Here is an 18115-nt window from a genome sequence, read left to right on the forward strand (position 1 = left end):
AACGCGCATATTAGACAAGCTGTTGGGCTTCGCAGGTCTCAACCCAGTCAGACACGTGGACTGCCCACACACACACACACACCTCACCGTGGATCCAATCTTCACTGGAGATTGTAGCATAAGTAAATCCCATTGATGTGCAAAAGTTTGAGTTACAGGAAGGAATAGGGTGGCTTTATTTCCTTCCACTTAATCTTTAGTCAGTTTTCACATACGAAACAAATACGCAAAAGTAACATCTTGCCTCATCTCCCCATCAGGCTGCGTCAGATCCCGGCCCATCTGTATAGATTTCCCTGTAAGGCCATCAAGGTGTGAGTGGCGGGCTTCAGACCCCTGCCTCTAACTGGAGGAGGAGCGCCTGTCCTACCGGCCAGAGTGGAGCATGAACCCTGCTGCACCGCATCCGTTACCGTGAGCAAGATCTGCCTTAGTTACCACCGTCATATCAGTGTAAATCATAACAAGCTGGATACAATGACACGTTGTGGATTATTTGCATGCCCTGGCAACACTGGTCTCTGTACAACCAGGGTGATGGCAGCAGCAGAAGTCTATGTATTGTGGTTATTCACCATATACCATTCAGCCAATTAGGTAATTGTGAGATCTTGATGCAGTTAGCCATCTCAGCCAATCATCTCAATGAAGCAAGTGTAGTTTTCATGATAATGGTGTTGTCTCAGGCCACTGAGCTGGCTGTGTTCCTGTATGAGGATGCAGCTCTGGTCTACCTGCCTCTGGTGGAGAAAGGACTGGCTGGTACTACAGCTAAAGTCAAAAGGTGGGTTTGGCACTCACTTAGGAGTGCTTTTCAAAGAAAGTTTAACATATGTGAACACTGCTCAGTTTGCAGTTTGCTTGAACAATGTCAAGTCTTTCTGTAGTCTGCGTATGAAATCCAGTATATCTCACTTCTTTCTCCTTTGACCTCGCCAGAGTTCTGAAGAACGTGTCCACATCACAGGCGTTTCCTGTTTGTTGTGCATTGAGATTTATGCTGCCAAAAAGATGAAGTACTTTGTGAAACATTTTATTTAAAGTTCAGTTTTTTTTAGCAGAATGTGTAAAAAGGGCAGACCACTTTTCTAAATATTTTACATCTGAAATACTGTCTGTATGAAGGGTACAGAAGTATTAGTTTAGTTATTAAACTGCTTCACTGTTTTACTCTTAAAAACAATACCCGAATGTACTCACTGATTTGATTAAACATTTATTTTACCAAAAAAATACAATCAACTAAGAAAATAAATATGGATTAGACATTTTTTACAAGTCACTCATCACTACATTCAACTCAACATACTAAAAACCTATGTCAAACAACTCTCACCCCAACAGAAATGTTCAACTGTGCTTCAGCTTTAGTTCCCATGACGATACCTCATATTGCATAAACAATCCTAGGGCCTGTTGTCCATGACAATGTTACCATCCTTGTCTTTAACTCTGAGGCGTCCGGTGGGGTAGCGGGTCTCCTGTCTGCCATCGGTATAGACTGTCTTCAACGTGCCATCTGGGTACTCCCTCCTCTTATAGTCTGCTGTGTGGATCTCCTTCTGGCCTGTGTTGAACTGGATCTCCTTACTGCCATCCCTGGAGGAGAACATGACAACAGTGGTGAAAGATACAAGACAGAAAAAAAAACTTAAACCACTGACTTCGCGAAAGAGGCAAAGATTGGGCACTCCTCATCAAGAGCTTTTATCTGATCAAATGCATGCTAGAGTATGTAGGTGACGTATAGATATATAGACAGAGGCATGAGCTGTGTGGACTTACAAGTTAACTTGTATGATGGTCCCGTCAGTGAGGACACTCTCCTCCCTCCCATCTGGGTAGAGGTTCTTGACTGTCTGGTCAGGGAATGTGATCTCCTTCCGGCCATCAGGGAAATGCTTCTCTGCAGAAAGAAATGAGGACTTACACACGTTTAAAGCAGCACAGTGATGAAGGGGAAAATTTACATTTAATAGTAAAATAACATTACTGTCAAATAAATGCAATCAAGTCTCACCAGTCTGGTTGTTGGGGAACTGCAGAACCTCGATGCCGTCAAGATAGGTGGTGTGAGTGGTCTGGGCATCCGCATAGTAGTAGATCTGTAAGAGGACTATATTAGTTGAGACACTTACACATATATCTGGGATTCATGCAAGTCTAATATCCCATTAACACCACTGAATATGAAAGGTGTTGCCAGGGAAGGGTCACTGTCAATGACTCACCACTCTCTGGTCAGCCATGACCTGCTTGATGTCCCCGTTGAAGAAGGTGACTTTGACTGTCAGTCCGTCCGCTGACACCTCCTTCCTGGTCCCATTGGGAAAGATGATGAGTCTCCCTCCACAGGCCAGAACCCTCTCCATCTAAGACAATAACACATACCCGAGTCAATGGAAAGCACTTTGAGCTCCTGGAAAAGCACTAGAAAAATCCAAAAATACAATCTATTAGCGAGACAATAACAGCTTTGAGTGACAAACTGAAGTATTTTCACAGAATTTCCTCCCAATCCTTCTCATCCCCCCCTCACCTTTCCATCAGAGTGGGTGAGGACATCTTGACCTGGCTCTTGTTGCTCTTTGACCTCTGTCTCAGTCTGCAGACCTCGAGCTCTCTGTGTGTAAAGCCAGACAGTCTACATTCAGACACCGCAGCATACCTCAACAACAAAGGTGGTGTATACACACAGATCCTATTAAATTACTAATAGAGTTCTAATATGTAAATTATATGGGTGTATAGCAGTGTTGAGCCATGTCATGGCAGTGCTTTCATTAAATAATCAGACTTCAGTGATTTAACTCACAGGGGACAGGTTGTTTGAGGGGTCGTGGCTCTGTGCTGGGTGGTGGCTCCTGGTCAAAGATTCTGGTCTATCCTCTGAGCTGTAACTGTGAGCGGGGCTGGGTGCTGGTGTAGGGCCTGACCTCTTCAGGATGCCCCTGATACCTCCTGTTAAACAGACAATATAGAACAATATCTCTACCTATAACTAAATACAAAATATTTACCTCCCTTTGTTGAATCCATAGTAAATCTCATGATCAGTCCATATTCATATATAGTTGTACTGAAACATGCAAAAAAATCCCTGCTTGCGGGAAATGCAGGTTTTACCTAATTGAACAAAGAATATGATCTACATGATCAGCCTGTGTGTAAAATAGTGGTTAATGTGAACCAAACTTACTGCTAAAAAAAAATGTAAGGAGAAGCATTCCAATGTTATTTGTTGCCTAGACTTTACTGCAAATGACACTCAAGTCTTGAGAAAAAAACAATACACTAGTATTGCTGTTAGCCATGACAGCCTTTATAATAGAATGCTTGTGACCACACACACACACATCTAAATATTGCACTTAAGTAGAAATAGAATGAAAACAGGCATTCTATTTTTGCTCTCTTATAGTGGACACTATAGTCGACATCGATCAAGCGTAAGGCTACAGGTGTGCAAAAATAACATTCACTGAGTAAAATAAATGTACTAATCCCCTCTCACTCACAAGTGTTACTGTCAAGTTCAACACAACAAAAGCAATATCTTTGGGCTACACTGCACATTATTACATTGTACACTTTCTGCCTGTGGACATCTGTTCTACAATGTGCCAGCAGAGCATGATACCCTTTGTTGACATAATTGATCTCTTTCAGGCAGAGAGTACACCTGGCATACCCCTTTTTATCCACTATATTGAAAGAGGGAAGTGTGTGGCATTTCTTTCACCTCTATAGTGGCATCCAGCTTAAACCAGGCCCAACTCTAGCTACACTTAACTGTTTAACAATCAATGCCTCATTTTCACTTAATTCTGTCATTCTGAAAATTAACTTAGTGTTCTGTAGAGGGAAAATAGTTCACAGTAGTTAGTTTGTTAGCTAGTTAACATTTCACACAGATTGCCAGTAAGTAACTGACGCATTATAACTTGAGGAACGGCAGGGAGTTGTATAACGTTGCCAGTTAACACTATAGCAAATTGGTTACGTTAGGTTACTAATGTTTGCTCATCTGATGTTGTGACATTAGCTAGCAAACGTTAGTTGTCTAACTTTATTAACCAGCTAATTTTCACCCCAAACTCAATTATTTGATCAGTTAAGTTGGCTCCATGGTCAGGCTTCTCACCTGTCTCCATGGTCAGGCTTCTCACCTGTCTCCATGGTCAGGCTTCTCACCTGTCTCCATGGTCAGGCTTCTCACCTACCTCTTCGTTAATGTTCAGGGGACGCGCTACTGTAAATTAACTGGCAAACTGCCTTTCTATGCCTCTTTCCAGAGCGCGTGCGCACTGATGCTGTAACTAGCAAATTGGTTGTCCTTTCTCTCTACAGTCACGTGCTGCATTCTGTTATGTGAAAGGTTGGCTGAGCCTTGGATACAGCCAGTATTGCTCAAAACGCGCATCACTCTTTCGGATACAGCCAGTAGTCATCCAAAGCCCCCCCCCACACACAAACTGTTCTCATCGGACCTACAGGAATGTCACCTATTTTGGATTCAAAATGTCAAAATGTTGCAGAAAGGTGACTAGTTTGCATCCCTGATAATGCAGCTACCTTCCTTGTACCTTGAGTGGTGGGGCTGTGTCCTGATGGGCTGCCTTTAGAGGAGATGCTGCTCTGTGGTTGGCTGTTCCTCACCGTGTCAGGAGGACTCTGAACAAACAAATACACACTGCGTTAGGGTTGAGATCCTGAGTCCGGCACAGGACAGAGAATTTAACCACCGCCAGAACACAAACTGGAAAAATCACAAGAAAGTTGTAGTAGTGAATTTGTAAACTCACTGCCAATTTGAGGCACCTGGCTTCAAGGGCAATGTAACTGTCCAACGGCCTGGGTCCCTCCCTCCCCCTCTCCCTCCTGTCGTTCTCTCTTTCGCTGTCTGTCCCAATCTTCCTCCAGGTGCTGAGGCGTAGTTTCTCCATGGTGCGGACCTCGTCTTTCAGGTTGCTGTTGTCTGAGCTCAGGGAGTCTATCTGCTGCCGGAGACGGTTATGTGTGGTGGACCAGCGGCTCTCTCTCCGCTTCAACTCCTCCTGCAGGAAACTCAGCTGCTTCTTCATGGCCTGAGGGCGACAGGGCAGGGTTAATGGGGGTTATAAGACCTCTTCAAAATAAAGGGGGAAAGTGTATCGTACCTGGATCTCGTCACGCTCCCTCTTGTCTGGTATGGCTCTGGCGGCAGAGGCATGCCTCTCAAACACCTTGCGTTCCTTCTGCAGCTTCTTGGTCTCCTCCCTCTTGAACTCCTCAAACTTGGCCAGCTCCTCAGCCTTGCGCTGCTCAAACTCTGCACACTCCTTCCTGGAATAGAGACCAAATCTGTTTGTCAGACACTTTTATACCCTAGATGAATCCATTTAATATAAATTTTGTAACAATGCTTTGTATAGAACCATAGATGGGTGGGTTGTTTAGCAACAAAACGCAGAAAAGAAACGAGGTTGGCTAAAGCCCTATTTGGACAGGATTACTTTTACTGGCGGTCGGATAATGTAATTATGTGCACAAGCAAAAAAACACCATTCCAAATGTTTCCTCCAAATGTTAATTGAAAATGTAAATACATTTGCACAATGAGTCTCAAATACATCGTTACATTTGTTAGTTGGTTAGCTAGCTAGCTATTTGTTCTTGCAAAAAGAGTCAAAGCACCTCAAAACAAGATATTGTATCAATAACAAGATGCAACGAGGTGAAACAAGCCACCTACGATTCCCCACATGGCTGCCTCTTGTCGTTGTTGCTATCTATCTGACCTTCCAGAATCATAAAACCACACAGCGTTCTGCCTCTGCGATGTGTGCGCATTGTTTTTGTGAAGTTGTCAGGCAATCCGTCTATTGAGGGAAACCCTGCCCATTCCAGTTCAGACTAAATGCTTGTTACCGGAGTTTCTCCTGGTTCTTTTCGTTCTCCTGTCTGAGTCTGGCCAAGGCAGCATTCTCTGTCCTGAAACGTTCAATCTCCAGCTCCAGCTCCACCAGCCTCTCCCTCAGCTGCCTGGACTGCTGCTGGCCTGACCACACACAATACAAAATAGTTTTATGCTGGTGCTACCAACTTTAGAGAAAAAGTCAGAGCCCTGCTGTTGACGTACTCCATTGAGTTAAGAGTGTATGCACTGTCTCACCTGATTCGTCCTCAGTCTTTCTAGTTTCTGGTGGAGAAGGGGCCTGGGTTTTGGGCTTTAGCGAGGGGAACAGCCTGGCCATGAGCTGGGAAGCGGGAGGAGGAGCTGGCTCCTGGTTGGCTGCTGTGATAACAGACATCCTCTCTAGCTCCGTCCCTTTGGCCACAGCCACCTTTCTCTTCAGTGTCCTCTCTGAGGGTGAAATGTCATTCACTGTTGCTGTGGAAGTGTGTCGGTTTCCTGTTGCAGTGCCTCTTGTTCTGCTGTCGTCCTCAACGATGCTGCCAGCCTCCTCCAGGTCGTTCCAGGTGTCATCATCATCAAACACCAACAGACCCTCGTGGTCCCCATTTTCTCTGTCCTCATAAAGGGTGGAGTCGTCAAGGTCACTCTGCCCGCCCTCCTCTGCCTGGCTTGAGCCTCCCTCTCTGTCCTGATATGACCTCTTGTCGTATGGAGGGTTGGATGCAGGGAGCGGGTTTTCCCAGAGGTTGCTGGAAACTGTAGTCTGGTATGACGGTCGAGCTACTTCCTCCCGATCCCCGAATTCAGAGCTGCTGCGGAACAAGATATCAGAGATTTCCTCATGTTTGCCGTTGCTCACTTCATCTTCTTCCTCCTCATCAGTGGCTTTGCTGTTTTCCCTCATTACCCTCTTTGCCCTCACAGCAGATACTCCTGGTGATTCAGATGAGCTGGTCCCTGTGCCTTGGCCACTTCTACTGGTGCCCCAGCTGTGAACCCCTTTAGGCAGCGAGGGGGATTTGATGGGCGTGGAGGATAGGCGTCGTGGACAGCTCCCCCTGCTGCCCTGAAGGGGATGTTGCTGGTCCAGCTGCAGCACCTGTAGGTTTACATTTAAATGTATTAAGCAACAGTGTAGTCTAAATACTCTCAGTGGCCGGTTCAGTGTTTCCACTGCAATTATTTTGCTGTGGAGCTGCATCACGGCAATATCGTTGACACCACACAAAAAAAATATTTCTGCTGAGGCGCACTTTGAAGATGCTCGAACAGTCCATATTTCAAATTTAAAAAAAACACTTTTTTTTACTTTTCCTCTGCAAACAAAACAAGTAATTTATAGAAAAGTATTCTTATGGTGTCAGATTATCTATTTATCTAGTTGGCTTGTTGTGTGTTATATGCGAGATAAATATTTATCTCGTGGCGCATTCATCTTGTAATTGCCATAGGGAGGGAAACAGCAACAATTTTTCCAATCGAAAACAAAGGTTTTATTGGCATTTTTCTAAAAGAGGGTGAACCATTTTAAACCCAGAGTTTTTAGCAGTGGCATGGTTATGCATGTTACCTCTACGCAATTAGCAGTGAGTCCATAGGGGAGACTGGAGCTAAATGTAACACCGGCGACACAGATAATATTTTTAGTTGAGCAAGAGTAGTGGCAACAAGGGGGAGAAATGGTGATATGAAGTTTGTGAGAAGTCCAGGCAGGGGACATATTACACCAGGTGGCAAGTTCTCAACAAGTATAAAAACTACATTATATACACTGTGTTTAGGCATGTTTTTTTGGGACATATAATTCATCAATAGGATAATAATTAGTTAAAAGATCACATTTGGGATCTGGTTAATGATTAGTCCAATAGGGTAAATGCAGATAGTCAACCCCATGCTTCAGCCTATTTATTTGCACTTTGCGGCATCTGTTGAGCTACAGGTACATGTTATTTGCTAATGGCATACCTGATAACAAGGACCATGCATAGGCTATATACATATATATACACACATGGCCCAATATGCTAAAATAATTCAACACAATTTTACAAATGTGTTATTGGGCTCATTCTGGAGGTGGAAATGTATATTTTAGGTGTCAGTTAGCATACCTTTACTTTCATTTTGGCGTAGAATGCCCCCCTCCCCTCAACAACCTACAATTTTTTTTCCAGAGGAAACACTGGGCCAGTTTTAGGTACACTACCTTGTTTCACAGAAATGGTTTGCTCCTACAGACAGTGAGTCACATGGCTTGCTATATAATATAAAGAAGTCTGACAGGCAGAGGCATTCAGTTACTGTTCGATTGAACTTTAGAATGGGTAAAACGAGTGACATAAGCAACTTTGAGCGTGGTATGATCATCGGTGCCAGGCGTGCCAGTTCCAGTATCTCACAAACATCTGGCCACTTGACAATTGAAGAGTGGAAAACATTGCCTGGTCCGTTGAATCATGCTGATGGCTGAATCAGGATTTGGTGTAAGCAGCATGAGTCCATGGCCCCATCCTGCCTGGTGTCAACTAGAGGTCGACCCATTATAATTTTTCAATGCCGATAGCGATTATTGGAGGACCAAAAAAAAGCCGATACAGATTAATTGGCAGATATATATATATATAATAATGACAATTACAACAATACTGAATGAACAATGAACACTTATTTTAACTTAATACATAGAAATAAAATCAATTGAGTCTCAAATAAATAATGAAATTTGTTTAATTTTGTTTAAGTAATGCAAAAACAAAGTGTTGGAGAAATAAAAGTGCAATATGTGCCATGTAAAAAAAGCTAACGTTTAAGTTCCTTGCTCAGAACATGAGAATATATGAAAGCTGGTGGTTCCTTTTAACATGAGTCTTCAATATTCCCAGGTAAGATGTTTTAGGTTGTAGCTATTTTAGGACTATTTCTCTCTATACCATTTGTATTTCATATACCTTTGACTATTGGATGTTCTAATAGGTACTTTAGTATTGCCAGCCTAGTTGATAGGCTTGAAGTCATAAACAGCGCATTGCTTGAAGCACAGTGAAGAGCTGCTGGCAAACGCAGTAAAGTGCTGTTTGAATGAATGCTTACGAGCCTGCTGCTGCCTACCACCGCTCACGAGCCTGCTGCTGCCTACCACCGCTCAGTCAGACTGCTCTATCAAATCATAGGCTTAATTATAATATAATAACACAAATATGAGCCTTAGGTCATTAATATGGTTAAATCCGGAAACTATCATTTCGAAAACGTTTATTCTTTCAGTGAAATACGGAACCGTTCCATATTTTATCTAACAGGTGGCATCCAAGTCTAAATATTGCTGTTACATTGCACAACCTTCAATGTTAAGTCATAATTACATAAAATTCTGGCAAATTAGTTCGCAACGAGCCAGGTGGCCCAAACTGTTGCATATACCCTGACTCTGTGTGCAACGAACTCAAGAGAAGTGACACAATTTCCCTAGTTAAAAGAAATTCTTAGCAGGCAATATTAACTAAATATGCAGGTTTAAAGATATATACTTGTGTATTGATTTTAAGAAAGGCTTGTTTATGTTTAGGTACACATTCGTGCAACGACAGTGCTTTCTTTCGCGAATGTGCTTGTTAAATCACCCGTTTGGCATAGTAGGCTGTGATTCAATGATAAATGAACAGGCACCACATCGATTATATGCAACGCAGGACAAGCTAGATAAACTAGTAATATCATCAACCATGTGTAGTTAACTAGTGAATATGTTAAGATTGATTGTTTTTTATAAGACATGTTTAATGCTAGCTAGCACCTTATCTTGGCTCCTTGCTGCACTCGCATAACAGGTAGTCAGCCTGCCACGCAGTCTCCTCTTGGAGTGCAATGTAATCGGCCATGATCGGTGTCCAAAAATGCTGATTACCAATTGTTATGAAAACTTGAAATCGGCCCTAATTAATCAGCCATTCCGATTAATCAGTCGACCTCGAGTGTCAACAGTACAGGCTGGTGGTGTAATGGTGTGGGGGATGTTTCTGGCACACATTAGGTCCCTTGATACCAATTGAGCAACGTTTCCAAGAATTCAGCCTGTTCTGTAGGCAAGGTGGGGTCCGCCCAGTACCTAAAACTGGCCACTGAGTGCATGTGAAACATACATAAAATGTTATGCAATTCATTATAAAAAAAGACAGGTAAAAAAGCATCACAAACCTTCATGACAAAGGATGAGTTGGAGGAGAAGGAGAGTTCCTCGGCTGCCTGCTCCAGCAGCTCAAACTCCCCCAGCTCAACACTCTCCTTCTGACGGTCACAGTCCCAATGCTGCAGCTTCTCCTGGAATGACAGCTCAAAGGAATACTCCGGAACACCTGATTTTCCCTCTGCTGCTCCATCCGGTCTCGATGGACCACTTCCATTCCTCTGCAGTGCTCCAGTCCTCTCCTCAATCCCAAACTGTTTAGTTACAGCTGCAGGAGTTCTACTCACAGGTTGAGAAGTCCCGCCCACCTTGTTACTAATCACCTCCCTTGGCCTTAGACAGTTAGTCATCTCAATGTTCTGTCTCTGATGACTGCCCAGGACTCTGGGCCTCACTGCGGCCAGCTTGTCTGTCTTGCCCTCTGGTCTGACACTGTCCAGAAGAGGTGAGTACGGGTCTCTTGGTCTGTTCTCCTTGTTGAGCACAGCAGTCTTGCGCTGTACGGGGGGGCGCTGACTGACCTTCTGGGTGGGCTCTGAGGTCCAACGGGTGCTGACCTTGGCCTGGGGATCTTTTTGGGGTCCCCCTCTGTTGGGCATAGGGGCTTTGCTTCGGTTGGTGAATCTGGAGAGGCCCTCCCCTCGCCTCAGGAAGGCTCTCTTGGTATTAGCTCTCGGACTGGCTCCCTCAGCTGCCTCTGGGCTCTGTTGGAGAGACCGCTTAGCATTAGCAATGTTCCATGCAAAACAAAACAAAGGGAATGGTACTGCAGCTCCAAAGACCACCATACCTTAATCAAACTCAACTTGTCATTTGGTTGAGCTACCATTTTATTTGATCTACAGACCATTTTTAGTGTAGTGTAGCAAAAAATAAGGTTGGTCTCTGACCTGCTGCTGCTGGGTGGTCTTCAGTCTCTGTTCCTCCAGTCTCAGCTGTTCCTCCAGGAGCGCCTCAAACGTCTGCTTCTGCCCCCCTATCCCTGGTTTAATGGGTCTGGAGATGACCATAGACACGGGAGCACACGGCCAAATCAATGATTTGTATTCTGTGCTATCAGTTAACTGAGAATAGTGAAATAAATCATGTTTAGACATTTCCATCTCAAATATGAAGTGAAACATGTACCTTTCCTGTGAATCTAGTTCACATTCATCTCCTCTGTATGCTTTGTAGTCTTCAGTCATGGAGGGAGCAGAATGGGAAGATAATGCGACTTCCTCATCACCACCCCTATCATCAGCATCCCCATTCAGCTGATGACATTTGTGTGGATTGCTCCATGCTTCTGTCCCTGTTTGAGTACAACAGAGGTTAAGTCAATCATGTCAAAGCCCCTTTAAATGCGTTTAAGCACTGGAGCACTTTTCCTACCCAGTGTTTGGTCCTTTTCCTGCTCCTGGCCCCTTGGAGGCTGCCGGAATGTAGGCCCCCGTCTCCAGAGCTGGGAAGACGCAGGCCCTTGTGGGGGGCCTATAGGGAAACTCTTGGCTGCTGGGGGTCTGTGAGAGAGGGGGTAGCCCCCCAATAGAGTGTTCTCTCCCCAGTCTGCTCCCGTCAACTTGGAGATCTCTATGTAATTTGTGAGAAATCACACAGGTCTTATCTAAATCAGGGGTGTCAAATTCAATAACTGGAGCTACCTGCTCCATACAGCCTGCTGAGCAATAACACGGCAATAACACAGTGAGTGGAGTGTGTTTTTCAGTACCTGCTCCATCCTGCTGAGCCACATGCACCATGCCCAGTAACCTTTGTTGCTCCTCCTGGAGACTGACAAGTTCCTCTAGCTGGTGGGCTTTCAGCTGCTCCTGCATGTGCTGCTGCCACTGCCTCAGCTGTAACACAGCACATACAGTACCCATAAGCAGCGCTACAACATTAGACGTAGGCCTACCTATCTGGAAGTGACAAGCCATTCCAAACAGTCATCATGATCTCAAATATTTTGTGAAGCCATTCAATACTGGTTTCTTACCCGTTCGAGTTTGAGCATTAGGGGTAGGTCCTGAGACTGATCTACAAACTTCTCCATACTGTCCATCTCTCCAGGTAATGTCAACCCTTGAGACGCTACTGTCTGCAGTCCAGCAAATTGTCTGTCAGACAACGTCCTATCCACTGGTAGCTGATTCTGTTTGCTCAATTCTGTCCCGGACTCAGCATCATGGACGAGAGAACTGATACTGAGGCAACTGCTGCTACTGGAGACCGGGAGGGGAACAAACTCGGAGGCGAAGGAGTCATTCACATTCCGGGATCTCCAGACAGAGCTGTGTCGAAGAGACTCAGCCAGGTCCGGGGAGGGGTTCAGGATAACCCCGGCACAGGAGCTGCTCGTCATCCATTGGTCAAGGAACTTTGTTTGGGACTGCTGAGCCTGCAACCCAGCTGGAGATGACATGACTTGCTCTCCAGACAAGGCTAATCCGAGATTAGAGCAGATTTTAGAGACAGGTCAAGAGTAAAACAGTGTGACCCATTCAGCATGCCAGATCAAGTGCCTGGTTACATAATTTAGCTAATTATACCACGTCACAGTGTGGTTATGCTTTGCCTACAGAAATTTACAGTTTAAAAGGACAGTTGTTAGCAACAGTTTAATACCTGTACTGTAGTTTGCAGTGCATTTCCACATCATGACAATTTACAGAGTAACGTTAGTCGCAAGAAGTTGTACATCCCTGAATAGTAAGGTACCTGTAACTAGCTAGTAATATGACATATTGTCAAATAATGACATATAGTTTATTGTTAAACTACTCAAAAACAGCTTCGTTAGCAGGCAAACGTTACCTGTATTGACAACGCCTTGGTTTGGCTAACTAACGTTAACTAGTTGCAAACTAGCAATCTTGCAACAAAGTTTTACCATTGCAGGAGAGTAAGACAAAAGTTGTGCTTTGATATTATAATGATAGACACATAGCTAACATACATAACGTACCTTGTTTACAGACAACGAATTTACGTATTCAATGTATTTTCAGTGTTTGAAGACAACAAATGGGAGATTCGAAGTATACCGCCATCCCAAAACAAAGCCCGCGAGGGAGAAAAATAGACCAAGTTGCATTTTGGGTAATGTAGTACATGGCGTTGAAATCCAAGACCAGGAAGTGGTTTTCAAACAATTGCCATTCGTCAATAGGGCATTTCAAGACGTTCAAATGCATTTCTGGAGGATGTACGGGAGTCCCAACTAGCGGTCCAAACACTTAAAAGACCCTATGCCCTCAAACTACGTGGACACTTCTGATGACGTACCATGAGGCCTGACGAGAATACGCTTGCATGGCAAGGGGCGAGGGAGGAAGGAATTAATTTTAAATGGACCACTCTTACCCGGAAATTCGTCACTCGTTCATCCCGTGATGATTGTGTTTTCAGCTTCTTTTTTTCCTGCTGCTCTTCCTTCTGTGTGTTTTGCGCCACAGACTCTGGGTCAGTTGTATCTGTCTTAACCTGCCGTTCTCTTTGTATCTAATTCAAAGACACTGGATCAGTCAGAGCAGCAGGGGGATGGGATCTCCCTCTCCCTGGAGGAGCATCTCAATGCCCTGTGCCTCCTCCGATCCCTCGGCCCGACCCCAAAGCAACTGTGTACTCAACTGGAGCAGATTTTCCTCCGATCTTTTCCAGGACACCCACGAGAGCACTGAAGTGATGTCAACCGCCCTCTACACCCAGTCTGTCATGGAAAGAGCAGGTGTTCATAATATTTTGTATACTCTGTTTTACATATTGGATTTGCAAAAAGTCATAGATGAAATTTTAACCCCAGGATTATGTCATCATGGTAACCAATTTTCAATATGTAGAATGTCAAGGTTTTACTGCAAACCTACAAAGCATTACATGGACTTGCTCCGACTTATCTCTCCGATTTGGTCCTGCCTTAAGTACCTACACTACCGTTCAAAAGTTAGGGGTCAGTTAGAAATGTCCTTATTTTTTAAAGAAAAACACCTTTTTGTCCATTAAAATAACATCAAATTGATCAGAAAATATATCAGCAACCATCACTCCTTTGTTCCAATGGCACATTGTGTTACCTAATCCAAGTTTATCATTTTAAAAGGCTAATTGATCATTAGAAAACCCTTTTGCAATTATGTTAGCACAGCTGACAACTGTTGCTCTGATTAAAGAAGCAATTAAACTGGCCTTTAGACTTGAGTATCTGGAGCATCAGCATTTGTGGGTTCGATTACAGGCTCAAAATGGCCAGAAACAAAGACCTTTCTTCTGAAACTCGTCAGTCTATTCTTGTTCTGATAAATTAAGGCTATTTCATGCAAGAAATTGAGAAGAAACTGAAGATCTCGTACAACGCTGTGTACTACTCCCTTCACAGAACAGTGCAAACTGGCTCTAACCAGAAAAGAAAGAGGAGTGGGAGGCCCCGGTGCACAACTGAGTAAGGGGACTAAGTACATTAGTGTCTTCACAAGTCCTCAACTGGCAGCCTCATTAAATAGTACCCACACAACACCAGTCTCAGCGTCAACAGTGAAGAGGCAACTTCTAGGCAGAGTTCCTCTGTCTAGTGTCTATGTTCTTTTGCCCATCTTAATATGCTATTTTTATTGGCCAGTCTGAGATATGGCTTTTTCTTTGTAACTGCCTAGAAGGCCAGCATCCCGGAGTTGCCTATTCACTTTTGACGTTAAGACTGGTGTTTTGCGGGTATGAAGTGTATGTTGTGTAGTACGATGTTAGTAGCCCATGTGCCTCACCCTGGTAATTTGGTCTACTGTTCTGAGTTGGTGGTGGACATGTAGCCTATAACCTGTTTTAGAGAAATGTAATCATTGAATATTGTAAGAGCTTTCATTGTCAGCTTATATGCCCCCTTTATTTATCCTACGGTTCTGACTTGGTGTACAGGGAGAACACTGTAAGAATGGCCCATGTTCTGATGTCTGTGTCCCTATACATTTCAAAAGTGCTAAACAAATTGTTATATTGACTACGTCCGTCCAAGGTCGCTTATTAATATGTACATTGAAATTACGAATGGCCTCTTATTCGCTTGTCGTCCCCTTATGCTATAGTTTGTGCATCTCAATTGTCATTAGAAACCGTGTTTGTTTAAGCAAGTCAGCCATATCAGCTATGTTTTTTTAAAGGCAGTAAATGAGGCTGAATGTACTGTTTTGCCGCCAGACAAGGCTCCGCTGATAGCCAGGTGTAGCAGTGGTAAGCTGTTGGGACTGCTGTTGGGACAAATTTATGTAGGCCCTAACAGTTTGTGGGCACTGTTTGTCACCGTTATAGTGCAATTACTGTATTGTTTAGTGTTGTGTTGTGTTGTGTTGTGGCTTTGCTGGCATGCATACATATTTTGTTGCCCCACCAAGATTTACATGCTAAAATTGCCACTAGTCACATGCAAGAGCCAGTAATGGTCAGTCACATGAATGAAGCAAACATTAATGATGAATTAATTATGAATAAGCTAAATCATGCAATTATAACTTGTCTGTATATAATAAATCTAACGGGACTGCCCCGAAAGAGCTCCTGATTGACATGTGCACTTGGTGCATTGAGTTGGTTGGAACCAGTCCAGCGTGCTAATAATAAAATAATGATTCATATTAATATTTAATATTGACTTTGAGTGTCCCTGCGTAGAATTTCCACAACAATGGATTCACTGCTATCAAAGTAATTTCAAAGAGTAGGTTTATCAGAGCAAATGAAGCGTAACCATATTTTATGAATCATATACAGTTCATTCAGAAAGTATTCATACCTCTTGACTGTTGAAGGAGAATGGGTGAAACTACCTCAAATACAGGTTTGCCTGAATTCAATATATTTTTGTTGTGTTGAAGAAGAATGGGAGAAACTCCCCCAAATACAGGTGTGCCTGAATTCAATATATTTTTTTCTCACTCATCTACAGTACACACAAATATCCCATAATGACAAACTGAAAACATGATTTTAGACATGAAATATAGAAATATCTCATTTATACGGAACAAAAATATAAATGCAATATGTAAAGTGTTGGTCCCATGTTTCATGTGCTGAAGTAAAATGTTGCTGAAATGTTCCATACATACAAAAAGCTTATCTCATTTTGTGCACTTTTTTTTTACATCCTATAGTGAGCATTTTTTCCTTTGCCAAGATAATCCATCCATCTGACAGGTGTGGCATATAAAGAAGCTGATTAAACAGAATGATCATTACACAGGTGCACCTTGTGCTGGGGACAATAAAAGGCCACTCTAAAATGTGCAATTTTGTCACACTACACCACGCCACAGATGTCACAAGTTTTGAGGGTTCGCACAATTTGCATGTTGACTGCAGGAATGTCCACCAGATCTGTTGCTAGTAAATTTCATGATCATTTCTTTTCCAATGTTGTTTTAGAGAATTTGGCAGTACGTCTAACTGGCCTCACAATCGTAGACCACGCGTAACCACACCAGCCCAGGACCTCCACATCCGGCTTCTTCACCTGCGGGATCGTCTGAGACTGTGGGTTTGTACAACCAAAGAATTTCTGCACATACTGTCAGAAACCGTCTCAGGGAACATCATCTGCGTGATCGTTGTCCTCAGCAGGGTCTTGACCTGACTGCAGTTCAGCGTCGTAAGCAACTTCAGTGGGCCAAGGCTCACCTTCGATGGCCACTGGCACGCTGAATAAGTCGCTCTTCACGGAGGAATCCTAATTTCAACTGTACTGAGCAGATGGCAGACAACGTGTATGGTGTTGTGTGAGCAAGCATTTTACTGATGTCAACCTTGTGAACAGAGTGCCCCATGGTGGCGGTGGGGTTATGGTATGGGCAGGCATATGTTACAGACAATGAACACAATTGCATTTTATTGATGGCAATTTGAATGCACAAAGACACCGTGATGAGATCCTGAGGCCCATTGTCGTGCCATTGATCCGCGACCATCACCTCATATTTTACCATCATAATGCACGGCCCCATGTTGCAAGGATCTGTACACAATTCCTGGAAGCTGAAAATGTCCCAGTTCTTCCATGGCCTGCATACTCACCAGACATGCCACCCAAGGAGCATGTTTGGGATGCTCTGGATTGAGGTGTATGACTGCGTGTTCCAGTTCCCACCAATATCCAGCAACTTCGCAGCAACTTGAAGAGGAGTGGAACAACATTCCACAATAAACAATCTGACTCTATGCGGAAATGTCACACTGCATGATGCAAATGGTGGTCACACCAGATACTTACTTGACTGGTTTTCATGCCCTCGCCCCTACCTTTTTTCAAAGGTATCTGTGACCAACAGATGTATATCTGTGTTCCCAGTCATGTGAAATCCATAGATTAGGGCCTAATACATTTATTTAAATTGATTGATTTCCTTATGAACTGTAATTTAGTAAAATCTTTGAAATTGTTGCATGTTGCGTTTATATTTTTGTTCAGTGTGTATATACTATATAGTACCAGTCAAAACTTTGGACACACCTTCTCATATTTCTCTTTATTTTTATTATTTTCTACATTGTAGAATAATAGAGAAGACATCAAAACTATGAAATAACACATGGAATCATGTAGTAATTAAAAAAAGTGTTAAACAAATCTAAATACAGTTGAAGTCGGAAGTTTACATACACTTAGTTTGGAGTTTTTCAACCACTCCACAAATTTCTTGTTAACAAACTATAGTTTTGGCAAGTCTGTTACTTTGTGCATGACACAAGTCATTTTTCCAACAATTGTTTACAGACAGATTATTTCACTAATAATTCACTGTGTCACAATTCAAGTGGGTCAGAAGTTTACATACACTAAGTTGACTATGCCTTTAAACAGCTTGGAAAATTCCAGAAAATTATGTCATGGCTTTAGAAGCTTCTGATAGGCAAATTGACATCATTTGAGTGGATGTATTTCAAGGCCTACCTTCAAACTCAGTGCCTCTTTGCTTGACATCATGGGAAAATAAAAAAAAAATCAGCCAAGACCCCCACAAGTCTGGTTCATCCTTGGGAGAAATTTCCAAATGCCTGGAGGTACC

The 18115-nt window shown here is 43.3% G+C and overlaps 1 protein-coding gene across 4 annotated transcripts; it reads right to left on the reverse strand.

Annotated features, from left to right (window-relative positions):
* Window positions 1–1017: 1017 nt before the first annotated feature.
* Window positions 1018–13695, reverse strand: LOC135547456 (centromere protein J-like). Of its 4 annotated transcripts, none has more exons than XM_064976483.1 (18): window positions 13431–13695; window positions 12064–12509; window positions 11797–11923; window positions 11460–11657; window positions 11214–11379; window positions 10976–11081; window positions 10097–10789; window positions 6155–6998; window positions 5911–6040; window positions 5160–5325; window positions 4806–5087; window positions 4587–4674; window positions 2816–2961; window positions 2540–2623; window positions 2232–2372; window positions 2021–2105; window positions 1786–1906; window positions 1018–1599 (listed from the first exon to the last, which is right to left on the reverse strand). In XM_064976483.1, the coding sequence occupies exons 2-18, from the start codon at window positions 12487–12489 to the stop codon at window positions 1407–1409; spliced, it is 3996 nt and encodes a 1331-aa protein (XP_064832555.1). In that variant the 5' UTR covers window positions 12490–12509; window positions 13431–13695; the 3' UTR covers window positions 1018–1406. The 4 variants fall into 4 exon arrangements, with proteins under 4 accessions (XP_064832555.1, XP_064832556.1, XP_064832554.1 ...); XM_064976484.1 differs by having other exon boundaries at window positions 12064–12465; window positions 13431–13694; XM_064976482.1 differs by lacking the exon at window positions 13431–13695 and adding an exon at window positions 13033–13242.
* Window positions 13696–18115: the final 4420 nt, after the last annotated feature.

The sequence above is a fragment of the Oncorhynchus masou genome, chromosome 10 (genome assembly GCF_036934945.1).
Source record: "Oncorhynchus masou masou isolate Uvic2021 chromosome 10, UVic_Omas_1.1, whole genome shotgun sequence".
In the NCBI taxonomy this organism is placed as follows: Eukaryota; Metazoa; Chordata; class Actinopteri; order Salmoniformes; family Salmonidae; genus Oncorhynchus; species Oncorhynchus masou.